Source organism: Haemorhous mexicanus, chromosome 8, assembly GCF_027477595.1.
Source record: "Haemorhous mexicanus isolate bHaeMex1 chromosome 8, bHaeMex1.pri, whole genome shotgun sequence".
NCBI lineage: Eukaryota > Metazoa > Chordata > Aves > Passeriformes > Fringillidae > Haemorhous > Haemorhous mexicanus.
Window position 1 is genome coordinate 8397695 of NC_082348.1, and position 23568 is coordinate 8421262.

General features: G+C 36.5%; 1 protein-coding gene across 1 annotated transcript in view; it reads right to left on the reverse strand.

Annotated features, from left to right (window-relative positions):
• CCDC93 (coiled-coil domain containing 93) overlaps window positions 1–23568 on the reverse strand; it is a 32465-nt gene that overhangs the window by 4040 nt on the left and 4857 nt on the right. The window contains exons 4-20 of the mRNA XM_059852601.1: window positions 22729–22840; window positions 20173–20271; window positions 19422–19478; window positions 17239–17339; window positions 16093–16132; window positions 14723–14815; window positions 14205–14255; window positions 13168–13254; window positions 10045–10161; window positions 8557–8619; window positions 8302–8375; window positions 7666–7747; window positions 7222–7293; window positions 6045–6116; window positions 5667–5775; window positions 3120–3202; window positions 27–64 (exon numbers count right to left, since the gene is read on the reverse strand). Coding sequence (XP_059708584.1) covers window positions 27–64; window positions 3120–3202; window positions 5667–5775; window positions 6045–6116; window positions 7222–7293; window positions 7666–7747; window positions 8302–8375; window positions 8557–8619; window positions 10045–10161; window positions 13168–13254; window positions 14205–14255; window positions 14723–14815; window positions 16093–16132; window positions 17239–17339; window positions 19422–19478; window positions 20173–20271; window positions 22729–22840 — 1350 coding nt within the window. The remainder of the gene's footprint in view (window positions 1–26; window positions 65–3119; window positions 3203–5666; window positions 5776–6044; window positions 6117–7221; window positions 7294–7665; window positions 7748–8301; window positions 8376–8556; window positions 8620–10044; window positions 10162–13167; window positions 13255–14204; window positions 14256–14722; window positions 14816–16092; window positions 16133–17238; window positions 17340–19421; window positions 19479–20172; window positions 20272–22728; window positions 22841–23568) is intronic.

Genomic DNA, 23568 nt, shown 5'->3' on the forward strand with positions numbered 1-23568 from the left:
ATAATAGTTAGAGAACCATAACTTACTGGTGGAAGTTGTCGTGGATAGAATTCAGTAAATTAACCTGTGAGTTGGAAAAAAAAATGACAAAAATACACATTTGTCTTTTCTGGTATGAGTTTTCACAGACAATAAGATGAATTTTATTTTTAAAAAAAGTTACTATATAGATAATGCCCTCAAAAGCAGACAGATCTACAAAAATCACCATGAGTTTTCTTTCAGAAGATAAACCACAATCCTTTTGATTTAGGAAAATCTATCCCACTGGTTGAATGACAGAAGTAGAAGTGTTGGACCACAACATATTTTTAATTTTACTGGCACTCAATTATAGCACTGAGAGTTTTCCAGCATGATGCCTTCCCAGACTAAAGCAATAAAGTAAAATGGCCTGTACATGTGTTCAGCATGTGTTGGAATTTGACATAAAAGCAGATTCTGGTCCAGTGTTCAACAGTGACTGTTGACATGTGCACAAGCACATCACAAATAAACAGGAAAAAAACACTTTTGCCTTTGAGATGGGAACCACTCAACATATCCTATTTCCACACAGGGCTCTGGAGAATCTCCAAGCAGTGCAGGAGCAGCAGGTGAATTCCTGCACTGCTTTATTGTGCAGATGAGGTTTAGAGATTCCCTAAAAGCCATGCATCATTAGTCACTTTGCTTATGTGTATTTTACTGGCTGCTAAAAGGTGAACTAACAAAAAGTACAGAATGGCATTTCAGAGGTGTGGCTTTTCTTACAAGACAGTAACATTGCACTGAATGAAGACAAAAATAGACATTTATAACATTTATTCCCAGGAATATTTTGCTGCTTGTATAAATTCCCCCAACTAATAAAAACTACATGGAATACATCCTATGTAACTGTCTTTGATTTTTTTTCCTGTTTTTTAAATATTGCCTGGAGCATTAAAATTCAACAACTGGAAATTAATGTGATCCTTTCTCTCAGCTTTGAATACATCTTGCAAGTCTCCTGTGGTTAAGCCTTCCAAGCAGTTTCTCCTTTTGATGAGTACTTGAAGAGTTCTGCACTAAGCAAACCCAAGGGCTGCAAACAAATCACCTGCCCCACTGCCACAGAAAAGGGAACTCATCTCCTAAATCTATAATCCTCCACCTGAAGGACGTAACAATAAGCAGCCATGGCACAATCTGCAGGTGTTCCTGACCTTCCCTTGTATAAATTCAAACAAATTCTGAACAGACTCCCAAGCAGCCAAGGTGCTTAAGAATTCTGTAATTTACAGCAGCGAAAATATCGCATTACTTATCAATATTTGCCATGTTCACAGCCCTGCCTCAAGATACTTCCACGAAGCCTGTGCTTGAGAACAGAATTACAGTTTATACATATATATATAAACATTCAAGCCCTGAAAAGTAGCTCTGCACTGCAGTGCTGCAGAACCATGGCATAGGAAGAGTGTGGATGTGTCACACTACAGTGAAATCAGCATACACACCCCAAAATTGAAAGACATTATGAAAAATATTACTTTTAAAACCTTTTTAAAAAATGAATCTTTCTCAAAATAGGGTTAAATATGAGCCATGATCACAGAAACTTTTCATGTCAGAACTAAAACCCTCATAGCCAAAATTCAACTGTACAACAATTCTTACTATTATTGTTTTAAAGCAATGATGCTCAGTGTGTTTTACAAAAGGGCTGGTCTGGGGAGGAAAAAGGGGAAAAAGATCTCCCAAAAACCCAGAAACAAGACAAAGTGCAAGTATATTCCAGAAATCTTTGTGAAGCAGAGATGCCAAAGACATGTTTTATACATTATTAGACAATATTTACTTGCTGAAACCTTGGGTCTAATATTAAATGCATCTCAAGGAAATCTCAATGATATAATATATTTAACTAAGTTATGATGGCATCAGAAGACATTCAGAATTCCCCCTGTGAACCCCCCAAAGGCACTGATTTATTTTGGCAAGAGTAGTCCCAGTTTATACAATAGTGAAGTAAATCTGTTCTACGTTCTGTTTCCATAATGTCTATAATCTGCTTTTTATGTCCCCATTTCAAAACCAGTCTCTCTATAATTTATAAATTTTCAGGTTTGCCCTCAAAAAAAAACCAAACCAAAAATATAACAAAACCCCCAACAAATAAATCTGTATTAAATACTAATGTAGGGGAGAAGTTAAAGTAATGTTAAGTAATATAGCTTGTACTTCATGCATTTTTTAAAATATGGTATATGACTTTTTCTGAATGGAAAAAATGAAAACTACCTAATGTGGATTAGAATCAGCTGCTTAAGGGAAGGAAATGGTTGCTCATGATCTCCAAAACAGGACGTGAAAGGACACTGAAAAAGTGTCTTTACATAATCAGAAATTTGACCACTGCTTGTCTCACAAACTAAAGAAATATACCTAAATAATGCAAAACTCACTAATCTGTTATTTTATTAGAATAAATAGAGAAACCTGAGGTATCAAAACATTATGTACTTTAAAAGCAAAGTCGTAATTTTTATTTCCTCTTGTTTCCTCCTATTTCTCCATCTTTACTGAAATCAGACACTTGTCATTGCAAAAAAAGAAGACTGAAATCACTCAATTATGCCCAAGAAAGAAGTGAACACTACATAGATGGGAAAAGAGGAGTGGAAAAAACCATTCTTCCATGGAAACTACTCTTCTGAACCAGTAAAATCACCAGCAAATAAAGTGTAGGCAGCTCAGACCCTGAGAACTAAATTTGATGCTTCTGACAGCAGCTTAATTTTGCTCTCCAAAGTTACTGACTGTGGTCTGGGTTCATAACAAAAGTATTGACTAAAAAGAGAGAAAAGGGTATTTTGGTGCTATGATTACAAAGATATTTGCTGATCAAATGTTACTCATGTTTTCAGAGCACAGTGAGTGTTTAAACATGCTGTACTAACAGCAATTCTTTTCCAACACAGACCATTGCCCCTCCACGATTACAAATATTCCTATGAATCTGTTGTTCCATTTTTGTTTACAAAGACCAGTAAGTTTGCTCCAACAGGACTGCATATGGTGAAAGCCATGCAAAAACTTTTTATTTCCTTCCCCACAGACTGAATACTTAGAAAATAGTAATAACATTTTCTTACCTCCTTTTCCAAATATACTTTCTTATCATCCAGTGTATTGTAAAGAGTAAAAAACTGCTTTGTTTCTTTGTGAGTTGCTGAGACTGCAAACAAAAAAAAGGGGTAGAATAATAAAAGAATATGAGGTAAAATGGAATCTGTAAAAATACTCTGTAGGCTTTCTGTAACATATTTTCCACTATCAATAATGGAACACAGTCACTAATGTACATGCAGAGGGAACATCCTCCCAGAGTTTCTCTCAGCAGGGTTCCAGCTATCATCTCTTATAAGAACAACACAGCTCAGTGTCAAAATTAAGCCCCAGCTGCTGACAGCTCTTTCTGCCAACCCATGTTGGCACCATCAGCTGCCAGTTTGTGCTTCCTTCCCAAGCTGTACTCTGACACCACCCAGGCAGCTGTGCTGCTCACAGTGCCCTTGCCTGGGTTGTTGGAGGGGCACAGGCTCAGCAGGGACAGGGAAGAGCAGATAATCTTGGTAGTACTGTGTGGAAAAAAGAGCATTAGACTATAAATGTCAAGCTACACATATGCAAGATGCCCAACAAAGCTTTTGCTGTTTTAAAGTATTTTTATCTTCTTATAATCTGTGTGTGGTGATAGAATTAAATAATACTTTCTGGTTTAGGTGGTTACAGGAGGTGTTGGTCAGAGCTCAGCTGGAAGGCAAGGCTCAGACATGCCTTCCCTTTGGGCCTACAAGATGATACTCAAATCTGCTGAGTCCTACTCGAGTCTTTAGTTGTTCAATGCCTAAGGAAATCCAATATATTTGTGACTCCCAAGGAAGGAGTTCAACAGGCAGCAAAAGTAATTTCCAGCTAGAAACCAAAAGCTGGAAAAATTGTAAGGGCTCAAAATGATCAATCTTGCTCATTAGTCTGGGATTTGCAGAATTGCTGCCAAATGAAAGAGGCCTTTCCCAAACCATTTCCTTCATGCACCTCCTTCTGCTCTTCCAGCAGCTCTGGTAGTCACAAGTCTTTCATGAGAGGGTTCCACAAAACAACTCAGAAAACCTTTCAACATTTCACCTGTGTTGGAAAGTTGTGCCAACTTATGGAGCCTTATGGGCACACACCAGAACCCCTGCAGGGTAAAACAAAGGGGGAAGAGGAAGAGGGAACCAATTGGCTCATTGATTCTCTTAAACATTTTCAATGGAACAGGTTCAGTTAGGTCAAAACCAAAACACTGAATAGAACTGAAAAGGATTCTGGTACAAAAATCACAAAATCACTAAGGTTTGAGGTTAGTGCTGAAGATTGTCCTGTCTAACCCCTTGAAGCAAAGTTCAGAAAAAACATGTTTTGGCAACTGAAGGTCACCTGAATCTGGCTAAATGAAAAGCCTCTAAGTACCTCTAAAAACACAACAATTCACAGAAGAACTGTCTAGAGATTTCCAGCTCATTTCTCTAGAAGCTTAGCCTGTGCAATGCAGGTGCCCAACCATGACTGAGCAGTGTGTTATCCTGAGATACTACTCACACTTTGTACTTTAGAAAATAAAGTCCCATAAAATTCAAAGCTTAAATCTACATTCAAAGTGCCCAAGTCTCTTTGATGCTAATCTCTCTGTACTTCAGATATAAAGAAAGCTCCACCTTTTGAGCAAGTAGGTCTGACCAGATATGACAGAGAATGTGGAGATAATTTAAGGAAAAACAACAAAGCTCTTTATAGCTGAACTGGATTAAATAAACTGCATGGTACAGCAAAGGGGGGAAGGAGCCTGTGATTTGTACTTACATCTGTTCCATGTATTTGGACAATACCCATGGAGGACAGCACAGAACTGTGCCACTGGAGATGCCTCACCAAGGCAGGGGATTTGGATCCCACTCAGATAACAAGTTTGGAACTGCTCACCCTTCCAGAGCTTGCTTCACACATATATTTAATAAATGCAGAATACCTCTGAATCATTAGCTAGGTTTTCTTATGCTAACACACAAGTTAGTTAAATATACACCAGCAAGCATACTGGTCTGCTATCAGTTTAATGGAACAACTTTGAAATTTTTTTCCATTTGCACCTTTTCCAATTTTCTAAGTCCTGATCATAACAGTTCAAGACAATTCTGCTCCTACCAAGACAAAGCAGGATTGTGTTAATTAAAAATGAAAGAAACCAATCCCCTCAAGAGACTGTTTTTACTTTGTAGTTCTTGACATAGTTTGGTTCAGAACCAGTTAGTGGAAACAATAAAAGCAATCTAATGGTAAGGCAAATTAATTAAACGTGATTCAAACTTACAGCAATCTCATTTGTAAATGGTGAATTAAGGACTTTCAGAACATACTGGCCATTAACCTAAATGACAGAACCTGCTGCAGATAAAATTTAGTCCAGAGATCTTGTGCATTGAGTTTCACCTTCAGGAGGATTCTTAAAGCCCAGCTTATAAAACCTCAAAAATATGATGTGTAACATGAATACCGAATTAGTAGGTGCTGTTGTTACATGCCATATGCTTCAAATGCAACTGCCCTCCCTTCAGGGCTTTAGCCTTCAGCAGGATGGTCCTGCTTGATATACATACCCTGACTGTACAGTTCAATAAATCTCTTCTGATACTGTGTGAGCTCAGCTCGGCTGGGTACTTCATCAATCTTGCGTTGTAAAATGGCTATTTCTCTGTTTCTTCGTGCCTGAATAGAAAGTTAGGAGGGGAGAAAACAAAGCCTCTTCTTGTTCTCTTCTTAAAATGGATGAAGCCCCCCCAGCAATACTTTGTTACTAAACAATTGATTTTAAAAACAAAAACCTTTGGCTGAGGATCAATTTTTTTTTTTTTTTGCAATTGATTTGTGATAGAAACACTTGTTAAAATTAGAACAACAAGATAAAGTATTAGAAATTCCAAGATAAGACAAACATCAGCAATTTTGCACAAGTAAGGACACAATGAGTAACTCACCAGTAGCAGGCGGATCTTTTGAAGTTTCTCTTTCTCAGCTTTGTACTGCTGTTCTATAATCTTATTTGGCTCCTGGAAGTTGAGAACCCAAAACAATTGTGTATTACAGTAGCATACGAGAGTTGCAGTGCAAAAATGGGCAGATTTGGTTTATTTTCTGGTTTTGCCTATCTTTGGCTCCCGCAATAACACCACCATTCATTGTTTGGGGTTTTTTTAGAATAATAATTTGTTATCTGTATTAAAAGCCTGACATCATTTACTCTAAACAAGGACATTTAAATGGTTTTTAACTTTGGATATTTTAGTTTTTAAGAGTTATCAGTAGCTTTTGCACTACTTTACAACAGTCACACTTTAAATGAAGAAACAAATTCAAAGACTGTCAGTACCCCTGTCTGAGTGCTCATACTTTTTGATTCACTGGTGGGGTTAAGAATAAACAAAGCACTTGAACAGAACATAAATCCTCTGACATTTATTCTAAACTTCCTGCAATGTGAACTTCAAGCTAAATTTTTCTTGCTGAAAAATTTAAGATTTCAGTTTGCACTTTAATTTTTTTCATGCTGTGTTGATGAGGACAGCAGCATCATGGAAGTTGTAATCTGCCTTGTTCCAGAGGTATGAATGCATCAAATGTTTACCCACTGAAAATAAAGTCATTGAAGCTTTTCCTTTTCTGTTCATTCATTATTCATTGCCATCAGTCTGGATGCACTTGTGTTAAAGTCTAACTTCTGACAGCTGCTCACTGCATGCAGTGCACCGAGCCCCTGAAAGCTCGTGCTTTCATCCTTCAGATAACCCCACTTCTAAGAAAAAAACAACCAAACCAGACATTCTTTCTGAGGAAGACACGTTTCTGTCAGAGATATGCACAGCTTTTAGCACAACATCCAGAGATTCTTCTCTGGTACTACAAAGAAAGAAGTAAAAGGCACAAAAGCATCTACGAGCAGAGCCCCATGGATTCTGCAAAAAGAACAGACAACGCTGTTGCTGTTTGCACACTCCTGTATTTCTAGGATTATTAGCCTGAACTGTGGCTTTACAGAGCTTTTTAAATATTCCAGCAGATACTTTAAGGCTTACAAGAATGTCCCAGAGTCAGAAAGACCTAAACAAACATTCCAAAATGTAATTTGAAAATAAGAACTTAGGCTTTTGCTATTACCTGTTCCTCCCCATCTTCTGCTGCTTCAGCTTTCAGAGTCTCAATATTTTGTTGTAGTCTCTCCATTTCTTCCTTTAAAACAAGCAGAAGTTTTTTATTTAACTGAGACCTCTTCTCTTAAGAGAGGTGAGGGAAGGATCTTGACAACACAACTTCTAACAAAGTTTAAGAGCTGACCACATTATATCTAAATTTGGACACATAGTATTTAAATTTGGAAGATTAAACAGCATTCCCTGCTTAAGATATTAAGGAAGGCCACACCAGCTCAGATCCTTCCTCACTCCTCCCTGCTCCAGGGCTGCTAATATTCACTATAAACCTGGAGTTAGCAGTACCTGGAGGTGTGGGACAGATGACAGGCACACACAGCACCACAACACACCAGGAAAGTGCTTATTTATAAGTTTCAAATGAATCCTTCTAGGAGACGCTGGAACTTACCCTACAATGTGCTTTGAACTCCTGCTCCTGGCTCTTTAGGTTTTCATTCATGGCCACCAGTGCTCTCAGACTCTGTAAAATGCTAAATTTGAAGATCCAGTAAACTATGTTAGATTTTTAGTTTCTAATTTAAACAGATCAAGAATTAACATATATTAAAACAAGCTTAGTTTTAAATAAATTTACAATAAAACCTGGGTAAATTAAAATCCCAAATATCAGCACTGATATACCAAGGTCAAAATAAAGATGAAGTGTTTTACTGAATATTCTGATGGCTTTGTTATGTTTTAACCTCATTACTATGAAAGTTTTGAGAGACTTCTACTTAATTTATGTGAGATGAAGGCTTCAAATATGAACAAAATGAATCAAGAAGGCCTCATCTACTTGTCAGATGTGTCTAGGGTTCTTCTGCTTTAAACACCCACAATTATTTTGAACTACAGACTGACACTTTTCATTCTGACTGAATGCTATTGCAATGTTTCCCTGTCTCTGGAAAGCAAGCTGGAGAATAATTTAATTTTTAAATTTTAGTTATTTGTTAAGGTTGACAAACCAAGAAACATTGAATGATTCATTTTAAAACCATTATTTTTCAGAATTTCAAAGGTAACAAACGAAGAAACTTACCTAGAATCTGCTTGGGATTCTATTGTTTCTAAAGCTGCCAATTCCTTGTCCAGCTTTTCACTGTAACTCTTAACCTAAGGGTTACAATTAATAATAAATTGACACTAAACTGATTAATAATAAATTGACTTTCCCACACCATGAGATCAATGAGTTAAGCTGGCAAACACCTTCACTGTTTAATACATCCCTTCACAAACAGAATTTCTCAAAAAAGTTTCAGCTACAAACAGCACAGGAAAAACCAAAGATTACCTCTGCTAATGTCTTTTTTGCTTTGGTACATTTTGCCTGCAGATCAGCACATTTAGCTTGCAACTGTTACAAAAGAGAAAAAAAAAATAGAGTTGGATTCTGTATTCACACTAATTACACCTGTAATGGAGAAGAGAGAATATTTGAGCTGTTCATAATGGTTGTCTGTCAAACAGGAGGCCAAGCATAACAAACACTGTCTTTTCTTGTCAGCTACTCTTGCAACTGATTGCAAGGATTCTGACTGAATATTTAATTACTAATAGCAAACATTTATCACCTGATCCTTTAGGTCCATAAAGTCCCAGAATAAACAACAGCTTTTCCAAAATAGAGGCCAACAAAATGGTGACTTATTGGACAGAATCTCTGCTAAACTGCTCAAACTTTTCTAGCCTGGCTGTACTGGCCTAGTTTCACACCGAGCTAAGAATGAGTCCCATTTTATACTTCTCCAAATAAGTCAGGGCAATTCAAGACTTGCACAGAAGCACCATGGCACCAAACCACAGACACCTCCACACCAAATAACCAAGCTGCTTTATGGTTTTCTTCTGTGCAACTATGGAAAGTCTAATAAGGCAGAGAGCAAAATATGTATTATAAACAAATACTAGATATTTCACTTGTCAATTAATTTACAGAAGCTAATTTTAGAAGAACATCCTTCTTTAAATTTCCTGTGATTTAAGATAACATGGCAAATAGCAACAGCAAAAATAGGACATGGTTTACAAAAGTGGAGCAAAAGCAAGCAAACAAAAAATGCACATGTAGCTCAGTTCCACTTCCTTTCATGCTATTTTAGTGTGCTGTTCACAACACAGAGCTGTGACATAATGCTCCACTCTTCCCTTTCCAAATTTATAAAAATAAAGCTTTTTCATTGTTTTTCAGAATTTTTACCAATAGTTCACCAACAAATTTTATTCTAACTAAGTAAAAAAATTTAAGTCTGAAGTCCACATCTCATGAAAACTGACATGAATTGTTAGTTTTGAGAAATCTTGCCAAAACTTACTGCAGTATTGAAGCCAGAACTCCATAAATATTTCTTAAAAGACAGGGTTCTTGACTGTCACTGATTTCAAAAGCTGCTTTTGGCAAGTGGTAAATGAAATTCAGCCAGGAAATTCTTACTTTAGTAAAGTGATAAAAGGATTATATTTGGCTTACAGCTGTCAGTACATTTTTTCCCCATATAAAAACAGCACTGAGATTGTTATGTACTGAAAACAAGCTGCACAGAATTAAAGGGCCCTCAACTGTTAAAATCATGGTCCTTCCCAAAATTAAGGCTGAGCTAACTGCCCCCAGGAACACAACCTGTTCTCACAATCCAAGGACAATGCAAGCAGAGAAATCAGTGTTCAGCATGACAAATTGCTGGTGCAGAAGATAGTTTGCAGGTATTTTCTGGATGGCAAAGACTTTGTTATCAACCACTTTTATCAATGTTTTTTTCTTTACTACACACACAATACTTACCTCTTCGAGGAGTTTGGTTTTCTGCAGGATCTGCTTGTTGAGAGAGGCCACCTTCCTTCTGTGTTGCTGGGCAGCTCCAAGCCTTTCTGGTCGCTCCTCAGCAGAAAGCTCAGATTGCTGAAAAACCAACAACAACAGCCTTTTGGACCTCACAGCACTGTTTTCTGCTTCTTCAGAAGCTCAGGAAATACCAAAGAGGGACACATCTATGATCTCCCTTATCAAGAACTGTGTCTCACTATCCAAAAGAATGACTTACTGATTTAGCTCACATCGAAATAAGGAAGCAGCTGAACAACTGAATTATATTCCAAAATTTGCAAGTAAAGTAAGCTAAAAAAGTCAGTTGCCTTGGGACAGGTGGTAAGTACTACAGTGTACTAGAAGACAGATTTTTTTTTTTTTTTTTTGTATCAGCATTATGGTTAAACCTGGTAGAGCTCTTCAATGGAAAAAATACAAGCATACTAAAAAACACCTTAAGCCATGGTATTCACTGAACTTGTTGAATCAGAGATGTTCCATACCCCAACAAGTAGCTCCAGAATTTTCAGAAGCCTTGATAATAATGTATTCTGAAAGAGAGGGTTGGATGCATCTCCATGCTGAATGACAATGACATACTCAGTGTGGTAGATGCATTTACCACTCTGGGGGGTTTTTTTGTGTGTGCACATGTACTGCTGACACCAGCCTTTGAGAACTACTCCATCCAGCATGCATTGCCAAGAGCGTCTCATAAATGCGTAACAGAGACAGCAATCTGGATCCAGCCTCCTCGTCTCTCTGAATTGTGAAAGCAAAGCTGACAGAAACATTCTTTATAAAAAATAACATGTAGAATAGAAATTGTGTATTTGCAGTAGTCAAAAGAATAATTAAAAACCAGTGATATCTTGATCTCTAAGGGAGTATTTGCCTAAAAATTATTTGTACCTTTCGAAAGTCTTTGATACTTACATCCATCTGTTTTTGTAATTTGCTTCATGCACTCAGACTTCTTTTTTTCACTTAATCCATTTTCCAATATTTCACTAGAAAACCAGTTAATTTTCAAGTACCTCCAGTGCTAATTCATAGTCTGTCAAAGATTTCAATACTAAGTGCTTTTTGAATAATTACCCAATGTTGACAACTGCTACAATGCATAATTAGCTAAAATGCTACAAGGAATGTGATATACTCTTTACTCATATTTGCTCCTGGTTCCACTCCAGGCATATGGGTAAGCAGCTTAATTTTAAATGAAAATAAGAAGCAAAGCCTGTCTTCCACCTCTACATTTTCTATGTAATTCATATTGAAGAGCAGCTTAATGATTTGTTATGTTTCTACATCCACTGCAAGAAAAGCCCAATTCTGATGGCTTAACCCAACAATTCAGTGGCTTTCTTTGCTTTTGTTGTTAGGAAAGAAAGAAATGCCTCTAAGCAACACCCGTGACCCTGAACTAACAAATATATACTCAGTCTTACTTATTCCTCTCAAATCACATTCCTTCATCATCTTATACATTTCAAAACCTTACCCTTCTCACCACATTTAGCCTCTCACATGCATAAGATACAAATGGAGAAAAATGGAAATGCAAGAGAAACAAACACGAGCTAAACTAGCCCGAGACTGATGTTTGCAGAAATAGTAAAAATCCATGCAGTACAACTTTGCCATTAAAAAAAGTGGTCATATTTCAAGAAGTGAACTTTACAGCTTGCTTTTTGAAAATGTGAAAGAACCATCACTAATGTCTCTGGCTGTTTAAAGATGATCAATTTGCTACTCATTAATAATTTTCTGCCAGTATTTTCAGAAGGTGAGGAATGACACTACAATCCTTCCTCCAGTTCACTCTGCAGGTTAACATGGCAGCAGAATGGAGGGGCAAATGCAGGAAATTCTAAGCGTTGATCTTGTGCAAAAATGCCTCTTGTAAGAAAGGCCCTGGCATCAGGACCTCCTACCTAGAATGTGGCTTGTCAGGTATCTTTACAGGGCTTGTGGATTCTATTAAGATTCTGGTAAACAAATAAGCACTGCTGTGTTTCTCAGGCTATGCACAGTTACCAGGGGCTAAGACTATTAGAATTACATCCAAACATTGCTGATACTTCAATAAACTCCTTGATAACATCCTTAATTCTTTTCCTGGTGCATGCATATGTGCACAGAAATTCTATTTTTTTTATCACATCCCATAGATTTGAAAAGTGATCTATTTTTGGTTTGACTTGAATCAGTTCTTACTTTTCAGAGTATTAATCATTGCTCTACTATAATAGTCAAGGTCCTGCTCCCTTCTCTCAGAACAGAAGAAATGTAACATTGAAATATGACCCTTGGGCTTCTGTTCTTCCAATCTTTTATAATAAAGAAAGGCCAAGAATTTGCTGTTGAGCTATAGGGTTTATCTCCAAAATGGGAAAGCTCCATACCTCAAATGTGTCAACAAAAAGGAAGAAATATGAGAAGACTATTGGACAAGTAAGAACGACCTATAACTCTTATCTGGCAGTGATGTATTGGATGCATTAATTGCTTGAAGAGCCAGATTTTCTTTTCACATTACTGCAAAAAACAATCACAGCTGAACACAGTAACTGGAGCAAACACACATTTAATTGCTTTGACTTCTCAAAGCAACAAAGGTTTGGGTTTGATGAGATGAGATTCAAAACTTGAGATCCAGGGCATGACTGAGAAGTGGAGTCCAGCACAAATATCTGGAAATCTGAGTGCAGGAGGCCTAGACTTTTCTCTGAGCAGGCCCACAGAACTGTATTTCTGTGCTTAACACTGAACATTTTAGAGCATATCAAGAATTTAGGCCTCTAGTTTGAATAGATACAACTCAGGCCTCTCTTCATCCATGAAAGCATTTAGGCAGGTGCTTAAACCCAAATCAGTCACAAATGCAATTCGGGGATATGTACTACCCCACCAAAAGCCTGGGTATGTTTAAGTCTCTTTAAAGTACTTTCTTGAACTCTGGCTGTGCTGCTGCCCACAGCATGTATTAAAAAGTGAGTTTCAAGAGAGTCATGGCAATGAAGTTGGCAGCTTAAAGCCTAAATTAAAATGCTATCAAATACCACGTGGTTAAACCCACTCAGGTAACACACTTACCTTCTCAGCATATTCAGACACAATTTGCTTGATCTCATCTGACTGGAGTCCAACAATCTGGCCAACTGTGCTTGCTGTCAGTTTGCCCTGAAATTGTATCAAGAGAATGCTTGGAGCTTTGGAGAAGCCTGTACTTTCACATGGTAATGTCCAGTAAGTTCTAATTTTAAACAGAAATCTGCACAATGACTAAAAGTCTCTAATCATAGGAAAAGTCCAGGAAACATTCCACCCTCCAAACGTAATTTTGCTGATAGAAATTTCTCACTTAAATCTTTTTAGCAAATTATTCTTATTTTACAAACTTAATTTTTATTCTTTATACTGAATTTTGCATTTGCTTAACAAGCAGGCAGGTGCAAGAATTCACCTTTAAACTGCATGCATGTATAAAGCCAGTTTTCAAACAGAACTGAATTCTACAGTGGATTTCAGTAGAAAGCATGTCAGTCAACTCTGAGACTAGACTAATTATTACCTTTTCTTTCATGACTCCAGCATAAACAGAAACAAGGTTTAACAGCTGAAATTATTTCCAGTCCTTTCACCCAGAAATCAAAGAATAGACTACAGGTTCTCCTATATCATTAAATACAATGAATTAAGAAAAGAAGATGCATATTCAGTATTTTCTGTGTCTTAGTCTAATGTTGTATTTATAAGTGCTTTGAAAAGAACCTTGAAAGGCACAGTTTTCCAGCACTCTCCCCAGTAACCCTCTGAATAATTTCACAAGATGAATAAAGTAAGATAGTGCATCTTGGGTAGCTGCAGAGTGATATCTTTGCCCTGAATTCTTATAGAAACCATTTGAAATAGGTATTCATTTATATTGTCATTATCATTTCAAGGCAAATGATGAACTAATTAGCCTTGTAAAATTTACTGTCTTCCTAATTCAACCATTTTTTATGCACTCTCCCGATGAAAATTTAAACACAGTCATTCCATGACTTCAGACCCAAATCAGCAGCCTGATTTTAAGAATAATTACCACAATCAACCATAATGTAAAGAAAGCTGTATCAGCTACTGACCTCTTCTGTTGCCATTGCAGCCATTCCAGTCATCAGAGTTTTAATGCGAAGCTACAGCAAAACATGAAGAATTATACATAACAATTTAACTTCTATTATTTAGCTATTTTTCTGCCAGGAACACATACATAAAATTACTATCATATGATGTGTATTTTAAAACATGCAACGGGGCCCTAAGTCTGTGAAAGAAGAGGTGGCTAAAGTTACCAAATAAAAGGAAAAATTCTTGTAACAGTAAATTTTCACTCAGACTATTCACCTCCCACTGTCAACCAAAAATCAATCTTTTTAAAAAATGCTCAGATTCAAGAAATAAAAAAGAGGTTTTGGGTGTTAAACACCAACAAGCATTAATTTGGTTGATCAGTTTCATGCTCTGTATTCTCCTGTGGGATGCAACTCTCACTTCAACTAAGAATGGACATTTTTCTTCTTTTGGAGAATGACTGGGCAGTGAAAATTGCTGCTCTCCCCCCAGGTTAGTAACTCCCATGCCTACTGTGTCTGGGGCTCACCTCTTCAGCAGCCTGAAGGTCATCTTCATCACAAGGCTCAGCTTTCCCTGCTGCTGCAAGCCCTGGAGGTAGCACTGCTTTTTTATCTTCAGCCTTTTAAACAAAAATTAAGACATTATTATACCTAGCTCAAATATTCTAAAGTGTCAAGAAAGACATCAAGGAGAAAACTGGAATGTAGCTGTTCTGTTTACATGAATACATTTCAGCTGCTGGAACGCCCTCACCCTCCAAATCATGCCAACTGAAATGTAAGCCCTCTTGATTTCTCACAAGTATCCCAACTGTGTCTCTGGCTTCCTAGGGACTATCTGAATATTTTTTTTTAAATAAATCGTTTTTGCAACTTAATATTGGTGTAACAAACATACAACTTAAAAGTTGCAAACACGCCTGGGTTAGTTAGAAGAATTTGCACCACTGAAGTAAAGAGAACTGGGGACAGTCAGACTCAATTTCTAGGTCACCCTACCACACCACTAACATATTTCACTGTCCACTTCTGCCTTACTGGAGGCTCAGCTTCCACAGCAACCATGATGAACATCTAATACACAATATCCCAAAGGCAACAGAATTTTTGAAGAAACAAAATGAACCCTATAAACATGACTAGTGGTGACTCTGAAGGGAAAACAGGCATGCCTAGATTGAGAAATATCTCCATTTATAAAAACATAAATGTGACATTTGTATGTGGAATATTGAGATAATGAAGAAGAGCAACTTTAATGTATTACTTTCATTGTTTCTGTAATAAAGACTTGTAGCAAAATTAATATCTGCACTGAAATCACAAAACTGCAGACACCCTGCATTTTATGAACATTTTAAGATGCCATAATCGTCAAAAGCACAGCAAGGATGCTAATTTTCAAGAAGGACAATGATTTATTTATAATTTTACTGATGTATATGTTTCTCTATCACATTAAACAAAGTGTTTTGTAATAAAAGTCTACAATATTTCTTACCAAGTTGAATGATTCTTTAAAAAGAAAAACCCTTTAATGATCATATTATAGAACACTGAGTTGAAAAATGTAAACAGACAAAATATGTCATTACCTAATAATAAAAGTCAAACCAAAACAAACCCAATGCCCAATCCTCTTTCTTCTAAACAAAAAAAGCACTTTGCAAATGTGATCTGTGAGCAGAGATGAAGGAAATCCTTTAAAAAGGGTAATCAATTACACCTTTCATGGCATGCAGATTTTTAAATGCAGTTAGCCATTTCTAAAATCTGTTAATAGTAGAAGTTATAGCTGTCTATTCTGCTGTATTCTTTTAAGATTTAACAGTAACCAACACTTCAACAATGCAGTTCTTCTCACAATTTGAGCATTTTAAATTAGTATATTTTTTACCTGTTCTGTTTTTCCTGCTTGTCTGCTAAATCCATATCTCCTAAAAGAACAATAGTAACATGAAGGAAAAATACTGTTGTTTATGACTTCCACAAATACATTAAATTTTTATCAGTTTTCAACATAAGATATGCACCAAGAGCCAGGATCAAATTAGTTCTGGAATGTTTTGACTAAACTAAATAAGCATGTACTGGAGCATATTTACAGAATGGTTTCAGATCCATTATCTGAATATTCCATATCCCATCAAGATTTGCAAATCTTGACTTTCCATAAAATATTATCATGTCAATCTCATGAGAGAAAAAGGCAATGCTCTCTTCCCATTTGAAAATTAATCCTGAGCTATTACACTGCAGTCCATGTTACTGTTAAAAGGAAAGTACTCAAAACAGTGAGACAAAAAAAAAATCAAAAAATCTATGACTTTGAGGGAAAAGAAGCCCCAGAAGATACAAAATGGAATTCAGATGTAATCTGCACTTGTTAAGTAATAAGAGCTCAGACAGCAGACAAGATGTTCTTACCACTAAATTGTGAAAAGAAAACAGGAAATAGAAACTAGACATAGAAGCTCTGTAACTTCATTTTTATGTGTTTGGAGAGCTCTCAGTAAACCAGAGGGACTTTCAGAGATAATGGAAAATTGAAAGCCTTGGTAACTTTGTCTCTGAATGAAAGTTTGCAGGAAAGTGAGAAGACAAAACATTCAACCATGATTCAGCCTCCTGATGCAGCAACCACAGGAGAGGGAGAAACAGAAGCAACAGCAAGTGCAGGTCCTTTTCCATCAAATTTTCAGTGGATTGCTTGCAAAAACCTAATACTGATTGACACACACTATCTGGAAGGATGATGTATTTAAGCTGTTTTTATAAAATACAGGTATGTTAAAAAAACACACCCTAAAAGGAGCATAAAGCCTGGTCTCCCATTGAACAAAATATGGTTCACAAATATGAGGACTGTCCAGTCCCCAGAGAACTTACAGGGTAAGGAAACAAAATCTGAGACCAAACAGGAGTAAATCTGAAATAGCTCAATTCTGAAGCAGTAGGAAAACCCTACCACAATCCAAATTTTATCTGTACTGCTTGTAATATACACTATAAGACCCAGAGAGAGCTAAATGAAGCCTTTCACCTGCCATATTCCAGAAGTGTAGCATGAACCTTTGATTCCTCATCCAGCAGTTCCTCAGCTCCTGTCTGACGTTTGTATTTTCTCTGGGGTTTGTAAACCTCCTGCAAGACAGTGAATGAGTTCAGAGCTTGTAAAAGGGTTTTTTATAAAAAAAATAAAGGAGGAATTGTCATCCAAAGTGATATACACACTGTTTGCTTTCCAACTCAATATACTTACCCAAATAAACATCCTTCATTTTCTCTTTCTGGAATTACATTATAAAACCTTACTGAATTAATTTCTAAGCAATTTGCTACAGAAATTTTCTAAGTTTAAAAAAACATTATAAATGACTGTTCAACATGAAACAATGTCTCAACCATCTCCTCTGTCATGTTTGAAAGAAGAATAAAAAGTAACACACTCAACATCTGTTAAAATGATTTGGCTAATGTCAGTGTCTAGAAATGTTACCTTCTTTGTGAGTTAATTCTATTTTTAAACTCTGATTAGATAATTAAGTGCAATTATTATTTACTCAATGATCACGGGTTACAATGGAATTACAGCAAATTTTATTACAATTTAAGGGAAAAAAAGTCTCAAGGAGTTTGGTAGTAAAATGACTTTAACCTCCTGCTATCCAAGGGTAATCCAATAGTTCAACAACAGCCCATCAAATAAAACAAGAATTCCCAATTACTATTTTGTACTGACAGAGCTGCTTCCAATTTAAAAACAAAAGGGAGAACATTTCTTTTTAAATCTGGCTTTCCATACCACACAAACTATTATTTTCAACAAACAGTTCCTACAACATAAAACTGCTGAAATGCCTTTCCATCTTTTTCAAAGATGGAATCCCAAAATGGAGATTTCAAACAAGTACAAATTGACAGAGGGTGAGCTAAGTGTAAAACAGAATACATGTCTCACTGGAAAGGCAAGTGTTTCCAGTTGGAGTAAAAGACTCATTGTAAGCCTTCCAATAATTAAAAAACACAATGAAACATGGGTAACAACACTTTAGAAACTAATTGAGATTTCCAAAGCAAGGACAATTATTCAAGTAGATTAACAAAGAACCTACATTGGTCATCACCTGGAGACTTACATTGCAATGTTATTCTACAAACACATGGTGTAATTCAACCACATATATTACACTCAGCAGCAATCAGGTCATTTGTACAGAAAAACAACTACCTCCCTCCAAAACCTGACAAAAGAGTAAGGTGACTTGTCTGGCCCATTATACAACCTCTCATATGGCTCCTTACACCAGCACTGAACATCTCCATCTATGCATGAAGAGCTCAGGGTGCCTGGCTAGAGCTGTCTGAAAAAACAGTGATTTTCTCAGGAGAGCGGGGTTTCACTTTCTGTTGAAGAGCCTTGAAAATGTCCCATTCAAAGCAAACCCAGATTTCTCCTCTCTTGTCACATGCTGCCCTGGAATTTATCAAGATGGTCCAAAAAACCCCCAAAGCAGTAGCAAACTACAGTGAGTCAGAAATGGTGAATTGATGGACGCAAGCAAAGAGGAAATCAGAAAGCAAGGACAGAAACTCCAGTTGCCAGCCAGACAGCTGAATTCAGGTATGACAGTGAGAGCCCAGGTATTTTACTACTTTACTTCTCTGTAGCATTCATGATCAAGCTTTCAAAAAATATATACAGTTTATCCAAGAGTTGGAAGATTTGCATGTGAAAAGAGAACACAGGTGAGACCACTTTTCCCAACCAACATCTGCTACTTGAAGAAAACAGTCCTGAAGGAGGGTGTTTACTTTCATTGCTAATTACAAGAAGTGAAAAAGTCAAGTTCTGAAATGCAGATAATTGAGATCATCACCATATTAACTAATTTCAAGACAAATAGCACAACTGCTGATAGTTTCAAACACATATTTAGGTCTGCTGAGGGTTTAATAGTCTGTAGGCTACCCTGTGACTTTTGTTTGATAGTGTGGGATTCCACATAGCCATGCAGGCAGAGGATATGGTTTATCTCCTCATACAGTGCTGACCTACCTATGTGATATATTGGCATTTGAGACCCGTCTTAAGGATGAAGATCAATATGTAACTTAATTGGGATCTTCTCATGATAAAACCCAATTAACCAGAATTAACCACCTCCATTTCAGCATTAAAACCACTCATTTGGCCATAAAAAAAAAGAAATCTATTATACTTACAAAGATATCAGTAACCGTTTTGAGTGCCTTCTCTTTTCTTTGCATGAATTCATCATCCTGAAAGACATTAGTGGAGGTAATTAAAAATAAAAGGAATGGACACTAAATCTCAAACATTCTAATGATTCTGTGAAACAAAGCTGCCAAACAGTTTCTGAGTTGCCCAGTGATTTGGTGAAATGTTAGTGATTTGCTGTAACAAGAAAAGTACTTGCTTCTGCCTTCAGATGGGAGATAGGTCATCAAAACTGTGTCCAGATCAGCAGCCTGGCTGCTCTCTGTTCAGACAGTACCTGACACAAAAGCAGTCCCAGCCCACTACTGGCACCTCTAATCTTTAATACACTATTAAGAAATTAAGCTGAGATAGACTTGATGTGAAAAAGAGAAGTTTCCTTTACTATTTAGTTTCTAAGCATTAAAGATAATAATTATTTTAAAAAATTCTCAATTAACTACATTAGGTTCTCCAAAGCATGCTGAGTGTTTCTGAACAGTTAGAATGACAAAAAAAATACCAAATACTGCAGAAAAACTAGGGCAATCATTGGGCAAAAATTAACCAGAATCTACAAAATTTCTGTCACAATAATGCTTCAATTTTTTCCCAGATAAATTTGTAGGGGATTCCTTTAACACTCACTAAACAATGGCACTTTACTCTGGTAAAGTGTGCAGATTTCAGAGCTGTGAGGCTGGTACTGCAACTGAAGATCTGAGCTAACAGAAACAAGAACTGCCTTGGTCTTACCTCTGGCAGTCTGTGAGTTTTTTGAAACTGTGATATAGAGTAAGAACGGACATAATCTCCCATTTCTTCCCTTGTTTCTATTGCACGTTTCACCAGCCACTGAAAAAAAAAAATTGTATTAGCTGAAAACAAAAGAATAGTAGCAGCAAGCACCATACTGCTGCCTAATTTTTTAATATATGATAAAAGCTAAAAGCACATTCTTAGGCATGGAAACAAGAGCATGTGATTTATTTGTAAACATGGCAACTCTTTGGCCTAACCCTAACAAAATGTGTCAGTATTTGCTACTTTATAAACATTTCTTTTTCTTTTGTGCATACGTTTCTTGTATGAAATTTTCCTACTGTAGATTACTGGTTTAAAAGACTACAGCTCCACCATGAACAGACAGATCTTCAAGCCTATGAAGTGCTCCTGAAGAACCACATGCCTATGCAAGAAAAAAGGCTTCTTGTGACATTTATAAGACCACACAAAAAGCCACAAAGTACTGAAGTACATTTTAAACAATGTTGGAGAAGATAAATCTTACAGACTGTTGACAGCCTGTGCAGGAGGTCACAGAAGAGATGAGATCAGTTGTGGGATTCAAGTTTGAACCAACAACTGTTTCCTGTGCTATAACCATGAACCCCTGGAAAGTGAAAGAAACATGATGACAACAAGAGATGAAAATGAAGAATATTAATTACCAAGAACATCTCAACACAAGACTGTGTACATACTTCTGCCTGTGATCATATGCAGAATTTATTAGGAAGAACAATGACATTTCTGCCCAATGGAATATTTGTAAGATTTTTAAATTTATTTTTTTTTAAGTTCTGCTACAGTCTATGGCAGTGAGCCAACTCAGCCTAATTTCTTCCTGTAGGGAAGGATCCATCTAAACTCTTGCACATTGCAAGAGCTAATGGGACAGAATGCCAGACTTAAGAGCAAGTATATGTAGTATTTGAAAACTGATTTGAGATTCACAGATAGCAAGTGGAATCTTGATTTTAACAGGGCATTGAATAAAGTGCCATTATCAAATACATAATTCCTACATGGTGTAATCAGCATTTTATATTTTGCATGGTCTTTTTCAGAATTCTCGTGACACCAACAACTTTTCTTGAAAGTCTGTCTTGGCTCGGATGAAATGAGAAACCTGCAGTATGTGGAGCAGGCAGAACTTCACAGGGACCTGACAGAAAGCCACAATTTTTAAACCAAGATCCTCTACATACCAAAAACTAAGCTCATCAAAATAGACTTGTATGGGTCAGCTTTACCACCTACTGGCTAGCTACAAATACTGAGAGTCACTGCTCTCAGAGAAACCCAGAACTAGATTCCCTCCCTGTTTAGAATTAATAGTTCTCCTTTCTAGAAGTAATATTCCACACCAGGATTTGGGATAAAGCAGGTGAGAAAAAAGAACACCTAGTGCTATTGTTTTTACAGAAGGAGGAATACATTTCCTATGAAAGAAGCCTAGTATTTGATAAATGTAACCATTCATTGCCATCCAGTGACCAGGGCAAGAAACTCACCTGGGCTGATTTTTTTTTTTTTTTTCTGTGTAGGAAATAAGGGTTCAGAAGCAAAAACTCACATTAGCAAGATACAAACTTTCCACCTTAAGCAGCATGATTACAGCCTGAAAGCTGCATAAGAGCAGCACACACCACAGAATGTTTTGTGGGGAGTGCAGTTAAGTGTGGTTTTCTTCAAGAGCTTCCAACTAGAACATAAGAGGAAAGAGCACCAGGAAGTTTTCCCCACTTCTTACAGACTGAAATTTAGATTCTTCTTACTTGCTAAATTCCTTCACAGGCATGAGGTAAGGAGATATTTAATGGAAAAGAAGCTTGCTTAATAGTTTTCATTTTCCCTATCTGTCAAAGATATCTTTCTGTGTGCAGATGAAAGGAAAATCAAAAAATGCCAAGGATTCTCAAAATACCACATGTAACTGGAACACATCAAGTGCTAGCTTAAATCATAATAAACTTGAGAACGAGGCACATGGTGAGTTAGTGGTGCTCAACAAATACACAGTAAGAGGATCACTTGTCAGAACTCAGTTTTAAGTGACAGGAAATAAGGATAAATTATGCTTAAAGAAATTACCCCAATGACTTTTGCCTTATTCATATCCTTCTGATTCAAGATCTACCTGCATTACTTACTCCATAAGCTTAAACACAGACTGGAAAGTATTTGTTCTATTTCCTAATCTAACAAAGCAGACTATCAAATTCCACAACAAGATTAAACTTCAGTTTCTTTAAGCAGGCATTGCACAATAGGCACAATCTGACTCCACTGCAAAGAATTCAGAGTTTGTTTTGTTTACATTCTAAATGTGGATCAAACAATACTTAAGAATTCGATCTTCCATAATGTCACTTCATTCTTTAAAAACGTTAATTCAAACTACTTCTCTGTGCTTATTTATTCCAAAGATAAATAAAGAGCCAAACAATAATGCAAAGCTTTGTTCTATTTTTTATGCAAGTTTTATGACTTTTTCAGCAAAGTATCAATACACCATGAAATTATTACCTGTACAACAGGAAATATATGAATGAAATCCAAACCCTGGATCTGATGTGGTTCCAAACGATGTGGACATTTCATTTTTGGTAATACTGACACGATTTTTTCAGTTAAGGCACTAATATAAAAACAAAAATACAGATGTATGTATGCTACAATTTTCTTTTGTAAATTACAGATTATTTTTGCAAACACAGTAGATCAAAGATTCCCGCAAGTAACTTCCACTATATATAATGAAAAGCAATCAAACTTATTTACAAAACAGCTTTTACAGGCACTATTTATATCACCAGTCTGTGAAGAGGTGATTAAGCCCCACTTACAGGCTCCTACCTTGGAAATTCATTTAACTACTACAGAAAATTTCAAGATCTGCATGTCTGGACAGATAAAATATCCACATAAAATACACCACCAGAAACACCTTTGCATGTTATAGGGTACACCCAACATGAAGAGAGAGTAACTTTACAGTTATATTAAGTAAGAGAAGAAGTCCAGAAACAAATGTAAAGACTTAAAACTTTATTTAGCAGAACTCTCAAAATAAATATTGATGCTACTCCTGAAACTTTCTGAATTTAAATACATACTGCACTTAAAAGCTAAATACACAGTGCACTTCACATACTTTTCAAGTGACTAAAATTGAATTTGCTGGCAGCAATCTCATTCTAGAGCTCAGTAAGAGCTGGTTAAGTGAAAGGATTACCCTGCCACAAGGGATCCATCTGCAAGAACTTCATCCTGTTTCCACTGAATACCTAATTTTAGGGCAAGAATTTTCTTTTGCTGTCAATGTTGGCAAGTACATTTTTAAAGCAGGTGTAACCACTGAGAAAG